Source organism: Dysidea avara, chromosome 7 (genome assembly GCF_963678975.1).
Source record: "Dysidea avara chromosome 7, odDysAvar1.4, whole genome shotgun sequence".
NCBI classification, from domain to species: domain Eukaryota; kingdom Metazoa; phylum Porifera; class Demospongiae; order Dictyoceratida; family Dysideidae; genus Dysidea; species Dysidea avara.
The window spans coordinates 18726202-18746919 of record NC_089278.1 but is presented as its reverse complement, the minus strand read 5'-3'; the positions used below and the strand labels follow the sequence as shown (position 1 = coordinate 18746919).

The following is a 20718-nucleotide window of genomic DNA, read 5'->3' as shown; positions in this document are numbered from 1 at the left end:
CTACATATCAGCCACTAAGGAGCCAGCACAGCCCTGTAATCTCGTGTCTGGACTCCAATCGTGGTCTGCCTCCATTTTGAAGCCCACCTTTTGCTCTCCCCGCCACCCCCCAGCCTCCACCCCTTTGTGAGCACTCGTGATACTACTTCGCTCGTCCAACTGCTCAGATTTTCTATCTTATTTGTCGGGAAACTGTACAAGCAGCTACAAGTACTGGAAGTGGCTTGAAAGGTAACAGATTGATGCATCTTTTGTGTAAATTTCATACGCGTGCTTGCTATCCTTGGAGAGTTATGCTGGCTTCAATTCTTTAAAACCGTTTATCTCGAAACTTCTAATGTGCGATTTGGATCGTTTTTCCAAAATCCAGTCACATATGTTCCCAGCTCAGCATATATACAGTTGAGCAAATTCCCATCATGTTCACACTTGATATTTTATTGCTTCTCTGACTTAATTAAGTGTATCAAAGGAACAGACTACTAATGTTCTAGCCAACTATGTTGAATAGTGTTTGAACTATAGCTAGTTCTAATCAGTTAAAACAACAAGATGTTTGACTTGGAAGCAAATGTAGTAAATATATTACAGCTTAATGAATCACTGAGACAGGTTACAGAACTCAGTATGTCCACCATGAGCTGGTGACCCCATTCAGGTATAGTGCTTTTCCTTTTTCTGTATGCAGAAGCAAGAAGGCAATTGGAATAAAGAAACTATGACCTTGTAAACAAGCGCCTGTAAGTATTGTTTCCTTTTATGTATGAAAATGAAACAGAAATATTCTTGCTCTTATCATATATTATCATATATGGTAGCTAGCTGGATTATTGGTGTTATAGTTTGCCAGACCTCAGAGTGGAAACCCTTTTTCAAATGTCTGTATCGATCAAATACATTTGATGTGATTCAGTTTGTAGTGTGCTTATAAAGAATGGCAGATAATTCATTAGGGTGATTCCATACCAAATCAACAAAAATAAATCCCGACCCCTTTCGATTTTCATGAAATTTGGCATAGACATGGACTCTACTAATAATCTTTCTCACACCAAAATTTGGCTATTGATCTCCCTTCAAGATATGACCACTCCAAGTTTATTACAAAATTATACACTAGTTTAATAAAATGGCCATAACTTTGTCAGTGATTATCACAAAACGTTTCTGTTTAGACTTTTGGAATGCTTATTAAATTCTCTTTCAAGTGATATATAATTCATTATAATTACTCAAAGGAAAAGGTAAAACCACAAAAATGTGACTTTTTCTTTTGATCTTACTTTTTTGAAAAAAGGATACTTTTCAATTACTTTCATTTTTTGTTCAAGTATTCTTCTAATACCCTTCTTTCATGACAGTAAGTGTGAAGTTGAGATGGCAAGTAGATCATGACTTATGGCTACATACGTAATTTTACATGCTACCGGCGGTATAAGTATGAACACTACTATACCAATACAAACTTTTAAATTAAATTATAGTATGGAATCTCATCAGAATGTGGCCAAGTTGCAATACACATACAGTTGGAGGCATAGTATAGAAGTATCATAAGGTGATTAAACAGAAGTGTCAATACTCTCCATTTCTGAAGCTACACTAATATCCCCTATAGTCATGCATATCGATGCAGTTATGATAACAACATGATTTTAGTGCAAACACCATCAGGAGTTCATAATAGAGATTTTATGAACTCCTGATGCCATATTGTGGGAGGGTTTAGTAGCAAATTATCTTATGATACTATAAGTTTTGTAAGAGAAAGGTTAGACAGAATTGTGGAAACTTCACAATAGACCTCTATTAAAATTATGAAGTTGGAGAGTTTTGATTTGGTACAGTCACTGTAAAGAAAGGCCACCATATAAGGGCCAACTCTAACTTCTCCAAATGAGATATCTATACACTAATCCACCTGTCAAAAGCAGCCACCTGCCTGAAAGTGACCGGCCCAAAGTTTTGACCGGCTTAGATAAGTTCCAATGTAAGTCATTCCTTATTCACCAAATTCTCCACCAAACATTTCCTCCACCAAACATTATTTTCTGTTATTATGTAGTATTTGCTGACATGTACAGATGCCCTACAGAATAACAGAAAAGTTTAGCTGAAAAATTGGTGAATTTGGTGAATAAGGAATGATTTACCCTCCTCCAACTTCATAATGTTAATGTGAATTTTCCACAATTTTGTCAAACCTTTCATAAGATAACTTGCTACTAACCCTCCCACAATATGGCATCAGGAGTTCATAAAATCTCTATTATGAACTCCTGATGGTGTTTGCACTAAAATCATGTTGTTATCATAACTGCATCGATATGCATGACTATAGGGGATATTGGTGTAGCTTCAGAAATGGAGAGTATTGACACTTCTGTTTAATCACCTTATGATACTTCTATACTATGCCTCCAACTGTATGTGTATTGCAACTTGGCCACATTCTGATGAGATTCCATACTATAATTATTTAATTTAAAAGTTTGTATTGGTATAGTAGTGTTCATACTTATACCCCCGGTAGCATGTAAAATTACATATGTAGCCATAATTCATGATCTACTTGCCATCCCAACTTCACACTTGCTGTCATGAAAGAAGGGTATTAGAAGAATATTTGAACAAAAAATGAAAGTAATTGAAATACATTTTTTTGAAAAAAGTAAGATCAAAGGAAAAAATCACATTTTTGTGGTTTTACCTTTTCCTTTGAGTAATTATAATGAATTATATATCACTTGAAAGAGAATGTAATAAGCATTCCAAAAATCTAAACAGAAACGTTTTGTGATAATCACTGACAACGTTATGGCCATTTTATTAAACTAGTGTAGAATTTTGTAGTAAACTTGGAGTGGTCATATCGAAAAGGGAGATCAATAGAATTGGCCAAATTTTGGTGTGAGAAAGTTTCTTAGTAGAGTCCATGTCTATGTCAAATTTCATGAAAATTGAAAGGGTTCGGGATTTTTTTTGTTGATTTGGTATGGAATGATCCATTACTGCTAAGGCTGTATATGTGATTGGCTGAACAAAAACCCATCATGTACATAAGCCCTATTTTACTAAATTTAAGTACACATGAGAAAATGTATGCTACATGAAAAAATCTCAATGTATAGTGAACTTATGATGTCATAGACCTCACACTATCAATTGATTGTGAATTGTTTTGGTAAGTATACAAGTGCAAAGCCTTGACAGTTATGACACCAACTTTTTTGCAGTGTTTTAGTAAGAATAATGTTCATTCACAGTGCTAATAAAGATACTTATTCCATTTACATACAGCTATTACCATATCCTTCAACCAGTCATCATACAGTGTTGATGAAGATGCTGGAACAGCACAACTTGTACTAGTTCTCAGTAACCCATCATCAACTGATTTTATTGTACAAGCTAGTGATACTCAGAATACTGCCACTAGTAAGTAAGGTGGTATTGTCATAAAATGTTAATAGTAATGATAATATCATAGGAGGTGTTGATTATGGCTTTGGACCATACATTACCACGTTTTTTGCTGGAGAAACCATTGCTTCATTTAGTATTCTAATAAATGATAACAGCATATTTGAAACCAATAAGGCCTTTAGTGTCACTATTGATCCAAACTCTCTTCCAACCAATGTTACTACTGGTAGTCATGGCATAGCTACTGTGACCATAGTGGACGATGATGGTATGTATGTATGTATGTATGTGTGTGTGTGTATTTGTGTGTGTGTGTGTATTTGTGTGTGTGTGTGTGTGTGTATGTATGTGTATGTAAGTGTGTGTATGTATGTGTGTGTATTTTTATCTACACTAAAATAGCCAAGTTGTAAAATATGTGTGCCCCCCCGAAAAGTTGTGACATCAATTACAATGTCTAATACTAATCATTTTGACGGTGTGATAATTAAAAATTATTAGCATTAGCATCATTGCAGCCATTTCTTGGCCGCCACTTTTGATTTCACAGCTCTTTCACCCATTTTTGAAGGGCTGCACACTTTCACAGCTTGGTATAGATATCACCTCTTTTTGTAATTGCAAGCCCCAAAGCCAGTAGCTTTTCGGCTTCCTTTTAATGTGTTTTTCCCTTCACTAGAAGAAGGGTTGAACAAGAAAAAGAGTGTTTGTATGCAACCATGTAACTATCAAACAGTACGGTCGTACTGTTTAAATAGAGATCCTGGTGAAATTTTCATGCGCCACCAAAAATTCCACCTTTAAAAGTACCTTAGCGATATCTTATGAAACGAAAATCATCTTTACGGAATAGTACTAGTTCATATAATGCATAAAATAGCATTAAATAAAACACAACAGATGGCCGGATTTAGAATTTTTAAAAATTGCCAAAATTTGAATTTTAGACTGACTACCTGACTTACTGACTGCCTGACTTACTGACTGCCTGACTTACTGACTGACTGCCTGACTGACCACAGTCGCAAGCCTAGAGGCTAAATGAAACAGTGCACGGCTACCATTTTACGCCACAATAGTAAACTCACCAGTGGGATGTGCCTTTTGGGGTTCTGAGGAGTGTGTGCCCTCTGCGCCTTGTCTTTTCTTTTATCTTGAATCAGGCTGCTTGTCTTCTCCTTCATCCAACGAAACCATATCGAGGCGTTAATTTTCCGTATCAACACTTTCTGTAAGCATCATAATAGATGCAACAAGATTATTTAGACTACGTGCTACTGTACGGAGGTACCGGTACTAGATGGCTTTTACGATAGGTCACAAGATCACTCCCATTCTTTAGTCTATGCACTATCGATCTATTGATTGAGACACACCCCTTTAATGCTAGCTGTATTTCCATAACTACACACCTTTAAATTGGAAGGCTGACTCGAGATACTCTAATAATCTATTAAAACCACAATGACCATGCCCCCTTTTGGCAAACGCACATCTTTGCAGGCTGACTTGAAATACTCTAATACAGCTGTCACCCTAATAGAACAGTCACATGTTTATAGCTAGCTGTATGCCTTAACAAAAAACTAAACCAACTAGTACATTAAAAATTATAAATTTAAAAATGAAATAGGGATCCAAGTGATAAAAAGTAGTGGAACAAGAGATGAACGATGGTAGCTATTACAGCATAGCTCGGTGGGAAATCCCTACTTTGGTATTGAACGCAAAGTAATTGCTATACCATGCCAAAGTAGGGATTTCCCACCAAGCTATGCTGTAATAGCTACCATCGTTCATCTCTTGTTTCACTACTTTTTATTGTTTGGATCCCTACTTCATTTTTTAATTTATAATTTTAATTTACTAGTTATAAATTTGAACTAAATTGATTATCGTGTACCTATCAGGGTGACTTGTTGCATAACTGAGCCCTGTACAGGGTGTTACACTATCCACAGGATACCTTTTTACATTGCTGAATGCTCTACAGGGTAATATTTTGTAGCTGAACTCTGGTAGCTTGATTGTAGCTGATTTTTACTTCTTGATGGACTCACTTGCTTTGTAGCGGAAATTTCTACAGGGTTAACTATTTTGTGGCTGAACTCCCTGTACTTGGTGAACTCTCTAGAGGGTTATTAGATTGCTGCTGGTCTCTCTGCAAGGTGACTTGTAGGCCTGAGGCTAATATTCCCACCAATTATTCTTTCCAGCACTTAGCTGAATTTCCTACAGAGTGACTTGTTTGTAGCTGAACTATCTACAGGACTACTCATATGGAGCTGAATCTGTGATTTGTTATTTAGCTGAAGTCTCTATGGGGTAACTTGTTATGAAGCTGAACTGTCTACAGGGTGACTTCATTCTATCTAATCTCTCTACAGGGTGACTTGTTTCTAACTGATCAAATGTTAACAGCATACAGTTACAACAAGTTAGCTTTCTTGACCACATGCCACACTACCATTTTGTTTAGCGGATTTATATTTAGTAAATTTTATTTGTTTAGGAATCGCTGTCACTGTCACTTTCACCCAAACAACATACAATGTTGATGAAGATGATGGACCAGCACAACCTGTACTAGTTCTCAATAACCCATCATCAACTGATATTACTGTACAAGTGTCAAATAAAAACAATACAGCTTTTGGTGAGTTTAATTTCTTCAGTGAGTTATAATCATAATGTGCCCACAGGAGGAGGTGTTGATTATGATTCTGGACCATACACTGTCACATTCACAGCTGGTCAGACCAGTGCTTCGTTTAGTGTTCCAATCAATAATGATAATATATTGGAAGTTGATAAATTTTTTACTCTTATTATTGTGTTTTCTACATTACCCGATGGAGTCACTCATGGTGCTAGGGGTGAAACTACAGTATTTATAGTGGATGATGATGGTGAGTAATTGACACATCTGTTGCCAAAATCCGTAACCACGTGGATTACCCAAACACCCTGTTTTGATGCATGACTAAATTTTTTAAGTATGCATATTATTCTACCATTTGCAGCATACATAGTGCAGACTTCTTTTCTAGTGAACTAGTTTGCAATATATAGTCATTAGCAATCATCATAGTGCTGTATAGTAGGGACCACAAAGGTGTAGGCGTGGCCCATGAAAAAACATCACCCTAAAACCGGCCTCAATTTTCCCTGATGATGCTGAGGCAGTATTGGTTAGGTAAAACTAAGCCCAAACAAACTTTCAGATTGACCTGAAACGCTTTCAACAGGTTGCTATGAATTTTTTTTTTAATTTAATGGAATTTTCTACTGACTGAGTAACTGACTGGTGCCTTCAGACAAGCATAACTTGATAACAGTTAAGGCTACGGGCTTGATTTTTCCCTGTTTGATGTCACTTCGACCCGAGCGGTGCCTTTGGCATACTGCAGTACGTAAAATGTATTCTTCATGGACATACCAGTGTCCTCCTTTGTGTCCCATTCATCTTGGCTGACAGCAAAGGTTGTTGATTTGGCAGTAGCACATGATGGCTTCCCTTAGTAAGAGAAATAGTCCGTATTTTTCATAGTGGCTACTTTAATTGCAGGGATGTTTTTCAAACGGTTTTTGATTTTTAATGCTGTGTAACAAGGTTGAACATAGCTGGCAACGAAGTGTAATGGATACTTCACTTTTCAGACAATAGTTGGTAGCTGGGAAGTGCAATGCCATTTCTTTCTTTTGTTGTGGTATGCGCTGTTCACCAGTTATAATAATTTTATTTTGCAAACAAAGTTAACAAACAAATTTCTTTCTTTTGTTGTGGTATGCGCTGTTCACCAGTCATAATAATTTTATTTTGCAAACAAAGTTAACAAACAAATTAACAAAAAAATTGGAATTTTCAACTAGCATAGCACATCGATAAAAAGTACTGTAACAAGCTGGAGCAGTGCACGATATTAAATCACAGTAAAACAATAAAGAGTGTTATATCCCTACTGGGCTCAAGATACCATAATGGAAATGCACAGTAGGGATATAACACTTCTTATTGTTTTACTGTGATTTAATATCGTGTACTACTCCAGCTTGTTATAGTACTTTTTATCGATGTGCTATGGTCTCTACTCTAGTTGAAAATTCCAATTTTTTGTGTACTTGTAGTATAAATGATTGTAAAAAGTGCCTTACTGGGTAATGAGGCCTTTAGAATGTATTGTGAAAACTAGGCATGCACATGTATGCACTTGCACATGCATGCACACACACACACACACGCACACACACAGAAACACAATCATACAGAATTGTACAGTCACTGAATGTTTCACAATGGTATTTATGATGTGCATATGTTCCCAGCTCAGCATATATACAGTTGAGCAAATTCCCATCATGTTCACACTTGATATTTTATTGCTTCTCTGACTTTAATTAAGTGTATCAAAGGAACAGACTACTAATGTTCTAGCCAACTATGTTGAATAGTCTTTGAACTAGAGCTAGTTCTAATCAGTTAAAACAACAAGATGTTTGACTTGAAAGCAAATGTGGCAAATATAGTACAGCTTAATGAATCACTGAGACAGGTTACAGAACTCAGTATGTCCACCATGAGCTGGTGACCCCATTCAGGTATAGTGCTTTTCTTTTTTCTGTATGCAGAAGCAAGAAGGCAATTGGAATAAAGAAACTATGACCTTGTAAACAAGCGCCTGTAAGTATTGTTTCCTTTTATGTATGAAAATGAAACAGAAACATTCTTGCTCTTATCATATATTATCATATGTACCACTCTGCGTAAGCAGTTCAAAGGCACCGCCAGTGCCATAATTCATATATTGCACTGCTGCAGACCGCAGCGAGTGCATTATAACTTATAACGCACTTGTTGCGGTTTTGTAGACCACAACGAGTGCATTATAAGTTATAATGCACCGAACGCAGTGCAATATACAGATATTGCACTGGCTGCGGTTTTGTGCAGCATAGCACAAGTGCCGGTGGCGAAGACCACTACGACACCTCACCTGATAGGTGGAAAGACACTTCACAGATCACTCAAATTCTTTTATAGCCTGACATGTAAAGGTCGATTGTGGGCCATAACGTCACCAATACGTATAATGTTTACAAGCAGCCAATGGCGATCGAAAAAGCCAACACGGGTGGCCACAACTCTAGTCTACATATATATAAACGTACTTATACGCCTTACTAGTCTGGTGCCATCTTAGCCCAGGTTAATCTGTAGTTCACTTCAACAATGACTCAATAAAACAAATATATTCTAAATAATACTAACCTTTACGTTCGATTGTGGTAACCAGTTTTGTCATGCCACCAGATTTGTGTTTAGCCAGTGTGAATGGTAAGAATTAGACTAGTATCGTTTAGTTGTTGGGTTTTGTTTACTTAAAACGTCTATTTAGCTACTTTTTTTCGCTCGAGGGAATCACTATGGCGATTAGTCTGGCGCTTAGTCTATATGGCGATTGAGTGATCACGCTGGTATGTTGAGCACTACATAATGAGAGTCGAACAGCGAATGCAGGTTAGTGATATAACCCATAGCGTACTAGCTTTCAATATCTCAGGTGGCTGCAGTACTGCAGGGTGAACGTCATCGCAACGTCCGGCTTGGTTACCCACAATCGATGTTAGAAACCTGGCCTTTATAAGTGTTACAGCTGTCTTGTGAGACTCTCCCCACCTATTAGGTGAGTGGTACATAACAGTTATACAACGTGCACTCGTGCTCTGCCTGTATAAACGCACTTGCCTTCGGGCCTGACGGCCCTCAGGCTCGTGCGTTTATATCAGGCAGAGCACTCGTGGCCGTTGTATAACTATATAATATGGCAGCTAGCTGGATTATGGGTGTTATATAGTTTGCCAGACCTCAGAGTGGAAACCCTTTTTCAAATGTCTGGATCGATCAAATACATTTGATGTGATTCAGTTTGTAGTGTGCTTATAAAGAATGGCAGATAATTCATTAGGGTCATTCCATACCAAATCAACAAAAAAAAATCCCGTCCCCTTTCGATTTTCATGAAATTTGGCATAGACATAGACTCTACTAAGAAACTTTCTCACACTAAAATTTGGCTATTGATCTCCCTTTAATATATGACCACTCCAAGTTTATTACAAAATTCTACATTAGTTTAATAAAATGGCCATAACGTTGTCAGTGATTATCACAAAACCTTTCTGTTTAGATTTTTGGAATGCTTATTAAATTCTCTTTCAAGTGATGTATAATTCATTATAATTACTCAAAAGAAAACATAAAACCACAAAAATGTGACTTTTTCCTTTGATCTTACTTTTTTGAAAAAGGATATTTCAATTACTTTCATTTTTTGTTCAAATATTCTTCTAATACCTTTCTTTCATGACAGCAAGTGTGAAGTTGGGATGGCAAGTAGATCATGAATTATGGCTACATGCGTAATTTTACATGCTACCGGGGCCCGGGGGTATAAGTATGAACACTACTATACCAATACAAACTTTTAAATTAAATTATAGTATGGAATCTCATCAGAATGTGGCCAAGTTGCAATACACATACAGTTGGAGGCATAGTATAGAAGTATCATAAGGTGATTAAACAGAAGTGTCAATACTCTCCATTTCTGTAGCTACACCAGTATCCCCTACAGTTATGCATATCGATGTAGTGATATCAACATGATTTTAGTGCAAACACCATCAGGAGTTCATAATAGAGATTTTATGAACTCCTGATGCCATATTGTGGGAGGGTTTAGTAGCAAATTATCTTCTGATACCATAAGTTTTGTAAGAGAAAGGTTAGACAGAATTGTGGAAACTTCACAATAGGCCTCTATTAAAATTATGAAGTTGGAGAGTTTTGATTTGGTACAGTCACTGTAAAGAAAAGCCACCATATAAGGGCCAACTCTAACTTCTCCAAATGAGATATCTATACACTAATCCACCTGTCAAAAGCAGCCACCTGCCTGAAGGTGACCGGCCCTAAGTTTTGACCGGCTTAGATAAGTTCCAATGTAAATCATTCCTTATTCACCAAATTCTCCACCAAACATTTCCTCCACCAAACATTATTTTCTGTTATTATGTAGTATTTGCTGACATGTACAGATGTCCTACAGAATAACAGAAAAGTTTAGCTGAAAAATTGGTGAATTTGGTGAATAAGGAATGATTTACCCTCCTCCAACTTCATAATGTTAATGTGAATTTTCCACAATTTTGTCAAACCTTTCATAAGATAACTTGCTACTAACCCTCCCACAATATGGCATCAGGAGTTCATAAAATCTCTATTATGAACTCCTGATGGTGTTTGCACTAAAATCATGTTGTTATCATAACTGCATCGATATGCATGACTATAGGGGATATTGGTGTAGCTTCAGAAATGGAGAGTATTGACACTTCTGTTTAATCACCTTATGATACTTCTATACTATGCCTCCAACTGTATGTGTATTGCAACTTGGCCACATTCTGATGAGATTCCATACTATAATTATTTAATTTAAAAGTTTGTATTGGTATAGTAGTGTTCATACTTATACCCCCGGTAGCATGTAAAATTACGTATGTAGCCATAATTCATAATCTACTTGCCATCCCAACTTCACACTTGTTGTCATGAAAGAAGGGTATTAGAAGAATATTTGAACAAAAAATGAAAGTAATTGGAATATCCTTTTTTGAAAAAAAGTAAGATCAAAGGAAAAAGTCACATTTTTGTGGTTTTACCTTTTCCTTTGAGTAATTATAATGAATTATATATCACTTGAAAGAGAATGTAATAAGCATTCCAAAAATCTAAAAACAGAAAGGTTTTGTGATAATCACTGACAAAGTTATGGCCATTTTATTAAACTAGTGTAGAATTTTGTAATAAACTTGGAGTGGTCATATCGTAAAGGGAGATCAATAGAATTGGCCAAATTTTGGTGTAAGAAAGTTTCTTAGTAGAGTCCATGTCTATGTCAAATTTCATGAAAATTGAAAGGGTTCGGGATTTTTTTTGTTGATTTGGTATGGAATGACCCATTACTGCTAAGGCTGTATATGTGATTGGCTGAACAAAAACCCATCATGTACATAAGCCCTATTTTACTAAATTTAAGTACACATGAGAAAATGTATGCTACATGAAGAAATCTAATTGCTTCAATGTATAGTGAACTTATGATGTCATAGACCTCACACTATCAATTGATTGTGAATTGTTTTGGTAAGTATACAAGTGCAAAGCCTTGACAGTTATGACACCAACTTTTTTGCAGTGTTTTAGTAAGAGTAATGTTCATTCACAGTGCTAATAAAGATACTCATTCCATTTACATACAGCTATTACCATATCCTTCAACCAGTCATCATACAGTGTTGATGAAGATGCTGGAACAGCACAACTTGTACTAGTTCTCAGTAACCCATCATCAACTGATTTTATTGTACAAGTTAGTGATACTCAGAATACTGCCACTAGTAAGTAAGGTGATATTGTCATAAAATGTTAATAGTAATGATAATATCATAGGAGGTGTTGATTATGGCTTTGGACCATACATTACCACGTTTTTTGCTGGAGAAACCATTGCTTCATTTGGTATTCTAATAAATGATAACAGCATATTTGAAACCAATAAGGCCTTTAGTGTCACTATTGATCCAAACTTGCTTCCAACCGATGTTACTAGTGGTAGTCATGGCATAGCTACTGTGACCATAGTGGACGATGATGGTATGTATATATGTGTATGTGTGTAAGTGTATGTATGTACGTGTGTGTATTTTTATCTATATTAAAATACCCAAGTTGTGAAAAAGGTGTGTCCTCCAAAAAGCTAGGGCGAAAAGTTGTGACATCAACTACAATGTCTAATACTGATCATTTTGACGGTGTGATAATTAAAAATTATCAGCATTAGCATCACTACAGCCATTTCTTGGCCGCCACTTGATTTCACACCTCTTTCACCCATTTTTGAAGGGCTGCACACTTTCACAGCTTGGTTGTTTTGGTATAGATATCACCTCTTTTTGTAATTGTAAGCCCCAAAGCCAGTAGCTTTTCGGCTTCCTTTTAATGTGTTTTTCCCTTCACTAGAAGAATGGTTGAACAAGAAAAAGAGTGTTTGTATGCAACCATGTAACTATCAAACAGTACGGTCGTACCGTTTAAATAGAGATCCTGGTGAAATTTTCATGCGCCACCAAAAATTCCACCTTTAAAAGTACCTTAGCGATATCTTATGAAATGAAAATCATCTTTACGGAATAGTACTAGTTCATATAATTCATAAAATAGCATTAAATAAAACACAACAGATGGCCGGATTTAGAATTTTTAAAAATTGCCAAAACTTGAATTTTAGACTGACTGCCTGACTTACTGACTGCCTGACTTACTGACTGACTGCCTGACTGACCACAGTCGCAAGCCTAGAGGCTAAACGAAACAGTGCACTGCTACCATTTTACACCACAATAGTAAACTCACCAGTGGGATGTGCCTTTTGGGGTTCTGAGGAGTGTGTGCCCTCTGCGCCTTGTCTTTTCTTTTATTTTGAATCAGGCTGCTTGTCTTCTCCTTCATCCAACGAAACCATATCGAGGCGTTAATTTTCCGTATCAACACTTTCTGTAAGCATCATAATAGATGCAACAAGATTATTTAGACTACGTGCTACTGTACGGAGGTACCGGTACTAGATGGCTTTTAGGATAGGTCACAATATCACTCCCATTCTTTAGTCTATGCACTATCGATCTATTGATTGAGACACACCCCTTTAATGCTAGCTGTATTTCCATGACTACACACCTTTAAATTGGAAGGCTGACTCGAGATACTCTAATAATCTATTAAAACCACAATGACCATGCCCCCTTTTGGCAAACGCACATCTTTGCAGGCTGACTTGAAATACTCTAATACAGCTGTCACCCTAATAGAACAGTCACATGTTTATAGCTAGCTGTATGCCTTAACAAAAAACTAAACCAACTAGTACATTAAAAATTATAAATTTAAAAATGAAGTAGGGATCCAAGTGATAAAAAGTAGTGGAACAAGAGATGAACTATGGTAGCTATTACAGCATAGCTCGGTGGGAAATCCCTACTTTGGTATTGAACACAAAATAATTGCTATACCATGCCAAAGTAGGGATTTCCCACCAAGCTATGCTGTAATAGCTACCATCGTTCATCTCTTGTTTCACTACTTTTTATTGTTTGGATCCCTACTTCATTTTTTAATTTACTAGTTATAAATTTGAACTAAATTGATTATCGTGTACCTATCAGGGTGACTTGTTGCATAACTGAGCCCTGTACAGGGTGTTACACTATCCACAGGATACCTTTTTACATTGCTGAATGCTCTACAGGGTAATATTTTGTAGCTGAACTCTGGTAGCTTGATTGTAGCTGATTTTTACTTCTTGATGGACTCACTTGCTTTGTAGCGGAAATTTCTACAGGGTTAACTATTTTGTGGCTGAACTCCCTGTACTTGGTGAACTCTCTAGAGGGTTATTAGATTGCTGCTGGTCTCTCTGCAGGGTGACTTGTAGGCCTGAGGCTAATATTCCCACCAATTATTCTTTCCAGCACTTAGCTGAACTTCCTACAGAGTGACTTGTTTGTAGCTGAACTATCTACAGGACTACTCATATGGAGCTGAATCTGTGATTTGTTATTTAGCTGAAGTCTCTATGGGGTAACTTGTTATGAAGCTGAACTGTCTACAGGGTGACTTCATTCTATCTAATCTCTCTACAGGGTGACTTGTTTCTAACTAATCCTGTTTACAGGGTGACTTGTTTCTAACTGATCAAATGTTAACAGCATACAGTTACAACAAGTTAGCTTTCTTGACTACATGACACACTACCATTTTGTTTAGCGGATTTATATTTAGTAAATTTTATTTGTTTAGGAATCACTATCACTTTCACCCAAACAACATACAATGTTGATGAAGATGATGGACCAGCACAACCTGTACTAGTTCTCAATAACCCATCATCAACTGATATTACTGTACAAGTGTCAAATGAAAACAATACAGCTTTTGGTGAGTTTAATTTCTTCAGTGAGTTATAATCATAATGTGCCCACAGGAGGAGGTGTTGATTATGATTCTGGACCATACACTGTCACATTCACAGCTGGTCAGACCAGTGCTTCGATTAGTGTTCCAATCAATAATGATAATATATTGGAAGTTGATAAATTTTTTACTCTTACTATTGTGTTTTCTACATTACCTGATGGAGTCACTCATGGTGCTAGGGGTGAAACTACAGTATTTATAGTGGATGATGATGGTGAGTAATTGACACATCTGTTGCCAAAATCCGTAACCATGTGGATTACCCAAACACCCTGTTTTGATGCATGACTAAATTTTTTAAGTATGCATATTCTTCTACCATTTGCAGCATACATAGTGCAGACTTCCTTTCCAGTGAACTAGTTTGCAATATATAGTCATTAGCAATCATCATACAGTATGATAGTGCTGTATAGTAGGGACCACAAAGGTGTAGGCGTGGCCCATGAAAAAACATCATCCTAAAACCGGCCTCAATTTTCCCTGATGACGCTGAGGCAGTATTGGTTAGGTAAAACTAAGCCCAAACAAACTTTCAGATTGACCTGAAACGCTTTCAACAGGTTGCTATGAATTTTTTTTTTAATTTAATGGAATTTTCTACTGACTGAGTAACTGACTGGTGCCTTCAGACAAGCATAACTTGATAACAGCTAAGGCTACGGGCTTGATTTTTCTCTGTTTGATGTCACTTCGACCCGAGCGGTGCCTTTGGCATACTGCAGTACGTAAAATGCATTCTTCATGGACATACCAGTGTCCTCCTTTGTGTCCCATTCATCTTGGCTGACAGCAAAGGTTGTCGATTTGGCAGTAGCACATGATGGCTTCCCTTAGTAAGGGAAATAGTCCGTAGTTTTCATAGTGGCTACTTTAATTGCAGGGATGTTTTTCAAAAGGTTTTTGATTTGTAATGCTGTGTAACAAGGTTGAACATAGCTGGCAACGAAATGTAATGGATACTTCACTTTTCAGACAATAGTTGGTAGCTGGTAAGTGCAATTCCATTTCTTTCTTTTGTTGTGGTATGCGCTGTTCACCAGTTATAATAATTTTATTTTGCATACAAAGTTAACAAATAAATTCACAAAAATTTGGAATTTTCAACTAGCATTGCACATCGATAAAAAGTACTGTAATAAGCTGGAGTAGTGCACGATATTAAATCACAGTAAAACAATAAAGAGTGTTATATCCCTACTGGGCTCAAGATACCATAATGGAAATGCATGGTAGGGATATAACACTTCTTATTGTTTTACTGTGATTTAATATCGTGTACTACTCCAGCTTGTTACAGTACTTTTTATCGATGTGCTATGGTCTCTACTTTAGTTGAAAATTCAAATTTTTTGTGTACTTGTATAAATGATTGTAAAAAGTGCCTTACTGGGTAATGAGGCCTTCAGAATGTATTGTGAAAACTAGGCATGCGTATGTATGCACTTGCACATACATGCACACACACACACACACACATACACACAGAAACACAATCATACAGAAATGTACAGTCACTGAATGTTTCACAATGGTATTTATGATGTGCATATGTTCCCAGCTCAGCATATATACAGTTGAGCAAATTCCCATCATGTTCACACTTGATATTTTATTGCTTCTCTGACTTTAATTAAGTGTATCAAAGGAACAGACTACTAATGTTCTAGCCAACTATGTTGAATAGTCTTTGAACTATAGCTAGTTCTAATCAGTTAAAACAACAAGATGTTTGACTTGGAAGCAAATGTGGCAAATATATTACAGCTTAATGAATCACTGAGACAGGTTACAGAACTCAGTATGTCCACCATGAGCTGGTGACCCCATTCAGGTATAGTGCTTTTCCTTTTTCTGTATGCAGAAGCAAGAAGGCAATTGGAATAAAGAAACTATGACCTTGTAAACAAGCGCCTGTAAGTATTGTTTCCTTTTATGTATGAAAATGAAACAAATATTCTTGCTCTTATCATATATCATCATATATGGTAGCTAGCTGGATTATTGGTGTTATAGTTTGCCAGACCTCAGAGTGGAAACCCTTTTTCAAATGTCTGGGTCGATCAAATACATGTGATGTGATTCAGTTTGTAGTGTGCTTATAAAGAATGGCAGATAATTCATTAGGGTCATTCCATACCAAATCAACAAAAAAAAAATCCCGACCCCTTTCGATTTTCATGAAATTTGGCATAGACATGGACTCTACTAAGAAACTTTCTCACACCAAAATTTGGCTATTGATCTCCCTTTAAGATATGACCACTCCAAGTTTATTACAAAATTCTAGACTAGTTTAATAAAATGGCCATAACTTTGTCAGTGATTATCACAAAACCTTTCTGTTTAGATTTTTGGAATGCTTATTACATTCTCTTTCAAGTGATATATAATTCATTATAATTACTCAAAGGAAAAGGCAAAACCACAAAAATGTGACTTTTTCCTTTGATCTTACTTTATTCAAAAAGGATATTTCAATTACTTACATTTTTTGTTCAAATATTCTTCTAATACCCTTCTTTCATGACAGTAAGTGTGAAGTTGAGATGGCAAGTAGATCATGACTTATGGCTACATACGTAATTTTACATGCTACCGGCGGTATAAGTATGAACACTACTATACCAATACAAACTTTTAAATTAAATTATAGTATGGAATCTCATCAGAATGTGGCCAAGTTGCAATGCACATACAGTTGGAGGCATAGTATAGAAGTATCATAAGGTGATTAAACAGAAGTGTCAATACTCTCCATTTCTGAAGCTACACCAATATCCCCTATAGTTATGCATATCGATGCAGTTATGATAACAACATGATTTTAGTGCAAACACCATCAGGAGTTCATAATAGAGATTTTATGAACTCCTGATGCCATATTGTGGGAGGGTTTAGTAGCAAATTATCTTATGATACTATAAGTTTGTAAGAGAAAGGTTAGACAGAATTGTGGAAACTTCACAATAGGCCTCTATTAAAATTATGAAGTTGGAGAGTTTTGATTTGGTACAGTCACTGTAAAGAAAGGCCACCACATAAGGGCCAACTCTAACTTCTCCAAATGAGATATCTATACACTAATCCACCTGTCAAAAGCAGCCACCTGCCTGAAGGTGACCGACCCAAAGTTTTGACCGGCTTAGATAAATTCCAATGTAAATCATTCCTTATTCACCAAATTCTCCACCAAACATTTCCTCCACCAAACATTATTTTCTGTTATTATGTAGTATTTGCTGACATGTACAGATGTCCTACAGAATAACAGAAAAGTTTAGCTGAAAAATTGGTGAATTTGGTGAATAAGGAATGATTTACCCTCCTCCAACTTCATAATGTTAATGTGAATTTTCCACAATTTTGTCAAACCTTTCATAAGATAACTTGCTACTAACCCTCCCACAATATGGCATCAGGAGTTCATAAAATCTCTATTATGAACTCCTGATGGTGTTTGCACTAAAATCATGTTGTTATCATAACTGCATCGATATGTATAACTATAGGGGATATTGGTGTAGCTTCAGAAATGGAGAGTATTGACACTTCTGTTTAATCACCTTATGATACTTCTATACTATGCCTCCAACTGTATGTGTATTGCAACTTGGCCACATTCTGATGAGATTCCATACTATAATTTAATTTAAAAGTTTGTATTGGTATAGTAGTGTTCATCCTTATACCCCCGTAGCATGTAAAATTACGTATGTAGCCATAATTCATGATCTACTTGCCATCCCAACTTCACACTTACTGTCATGAAAGAAGGGTATTAGAAGAATATTTGAACAAAAATGAAAGTAATTGAAATATCCTTTTTTGAAAAAGTAAGATCAAAGGGAAAAGTTACATTTTTGTGGTTTTACCTTTTCCTTTGAGTAATTATAATGAATTATATATAACTTGAAATAATAATCATTCCAAAAATCTAAACAGAAAGGTTTTGTGATAATCACTGACAAAATTATGGCCATTTTATTAAACTAGTGTAGAATTTTGTAATAAACTAGGAGTGATCATATCGTAAAGGGAGATCAATAGAATTGGCCAAATTTTGGTGTGAGAAAGTTTCTTAGTAGAGTCCATGTCTATGCCAAATTTCATGAAAATTAAAAGGGTTCGGGATTTTTTTTGTTGATTTGGTATGGAATGACCCATTACTGCTAAGGCTGTATATGTGATTGGCTGAACAAAAACCCATCATGTACATAAGCCCTATTTTACTAAATTTAAGTACACATGAGAAAATGTATGCTACATGAAAAAATCTAATTGCTTCAATGTATAGTGAACTTACACTATCAATTGATTGTGAATTGTTTTGGTAAGTATACAAGTGCAAAGCCTTGACAGTTATGACACCAACTTTTTTGCAGTGTTTTAGTAAGAATAATGTTCATTCACAGTGCTAATAAAGATACTCATTCCATTTACATACAGCTATTACCATATCCTTCAACCAGTCATCATACAGTGTTGATGAAGATGCTGGAACAGCACAACTTGTACTAGTTCTCAGTAACCCATCATCAACTGATTTTATTGTACAAGTTAGTGATACTCAGAATACTGCCACTAGTAAGTAAGGTGATATTGTCATAAAATGTTAATAGTAATGATAATATCATAGGAGGTGTTGATTATGGCTTTGGACCATACATTACCACGTTTTTTGCTGGAGAAACCATTTCTTCATTTGGTATTCCAATAAATGATAACAGCATATTTGAAACCAATAAGGCCTTTAGTGTCACTATTGATCCAAACTTGCTTCCAACCGATGTTACTACTGGTAGTCATGGCATAGCTACTGTGACCATAGTGAACGATGATGGTATGTATGTATGTGTGTGTGTGTAAGTGTGTGTATGTACGTGTGTGTATTTTTATCTATACTAAAATAGCCAAGTTGTGAAAAAGGTGTGTCCTCCAAAAATCTATAGCGAAAAGTTGTGACATCAACTACAATGTCTAATACTAATCATTTTGACGATGTGATAATTAAAAATTATTAGCATTAGCATCATTGCAGCTATTTCTTGGCAGCCACTTTTGATTTCACAGCTCTTTCACCCATTTTTGAAGGGCTGCACACTTTCACAGCTTGGTTGTTTTGGTATAGATATCACCTCTTTTTGTAATTGCAAGCCCCAAAGCCAGTAGCTTTTCGGCTTCCTTTTAATGTGTTTTTCCCTTCACTAGAAGAATGGTTGAACAAGAAAAAGAGTGTTAGTATGCAACCATGTAACTATCAAACAGTACGGTCGTACCGTTTAAGTAGAGATCCTGGTGAAATTTTCATGCGCCACCAAAAATTCCACCTTTAAAAGTACCTTAGCGATATCTTATGAAACGAAAATCACCTTTACGGAATAGTACTAGTCCATATAATGCATAAAATAGCATTAAATAAAACACACAGATGGCCGGATTTGGAATTTTTAAAAATTGCCAAAACTTGAATTTTAGACTGACTGCCTGACTTACTGCCTGACTGACCACAGTCGCAAGCCTAGAGGCTAAACGAAACAGTGCACGGCTACCATTTTACACCACAATAGTAAACTCACCAGTGGTATGTGCCTTTTGGGGTTCTGAGGAATGTGTGCCCTCTGCGCCTTGTCTTTTCTTTTATCATGAATCAGGCTGCTTGTCTTCTCCTTCATCCAACAAAACCGTATCGAGGCGTTAATTTTCCGTATCAACACTTTCTGTAAGCATCATAATAGATGCAACAAGATTATTTAGACTACGTGCTACTGTATGGAGGTACCGGTACTAGATGGCTTTTACGATAGGTCACAAGATCACTCCCATTCTTTAGTTTATGCACTATCGATCTATCGATTGAGACACACCCCTTTAATGCTAGCTGTATTTCCATAACTACACACCTTTAATTGGAAGGCTTACTCGAGATACTCTAATAATCTATTAAAACCACAATGACCATGCCCCCTTTTTGGCAAACGCACATCTTTGTAGGCTGACTTGAAATACTCTAATACAGCAGTCACCCTAATAAAACAGTCACATGTTTATAGCTAGCTGTATGCCTTAACAAAAAACTAAACCAACTAGTACATTAAAAGTTATAAATTTAAAAATGAAATAGGGATCCAAGTGATAAAAAGTAGTGGAACAAGAGATGAACGATGGTAGCTATTACAGCATAGCTCGGTGGG

The 20718-nt window shown here is 36.2% G+C and overlaps 1 protein-coding gene across 2 annotated transcripts in view; it reads left to right on the top strand.

Moving 5' to 3' along the window:
* The window catches only part of LOC136259675 (uncharacterized), a 131131-nt gene that overhangs the window by 28541 nt on the left and 81872 nt on the right, over positions 1-20718 (top strand). The window contains exons 8-17 of one of the 2 annotated variants that reach the window (XM_066053177.1): positions 3301-3438; positions 3491-3694; positions 5939-6082; positions 6129-6335; positions 11752-11889; positions 11942-12145; positions 14348-14485; positions 14532-14738; positions 18974-19111; positions 19164-19367. In XM_066053177.1, the coding sequence (XP_065909249.1) occupies positions 3301-3438; positions 3491-3694; positions 5939-6082; positions 6129-6335; positions 11752-11889; positions 11942-12145; positions 14348-14485; positions 14532-14738; positions 18974-19111; positions 19164-19367 (1722 nt within the window). The remainder of the gene's footprint in view (positions 1-3300; positions 3439-3490; positions 3695-5938; positions 6083-6128; positions 6336-11751; positions 11890-11941; positions 12146-14347; positions 14486-14531; positions 14739-18973; positions 19112-19163; positions 19368-20718) is intronic. The other variant, XM_066053178.1, reaches the window with a different exon arrangement.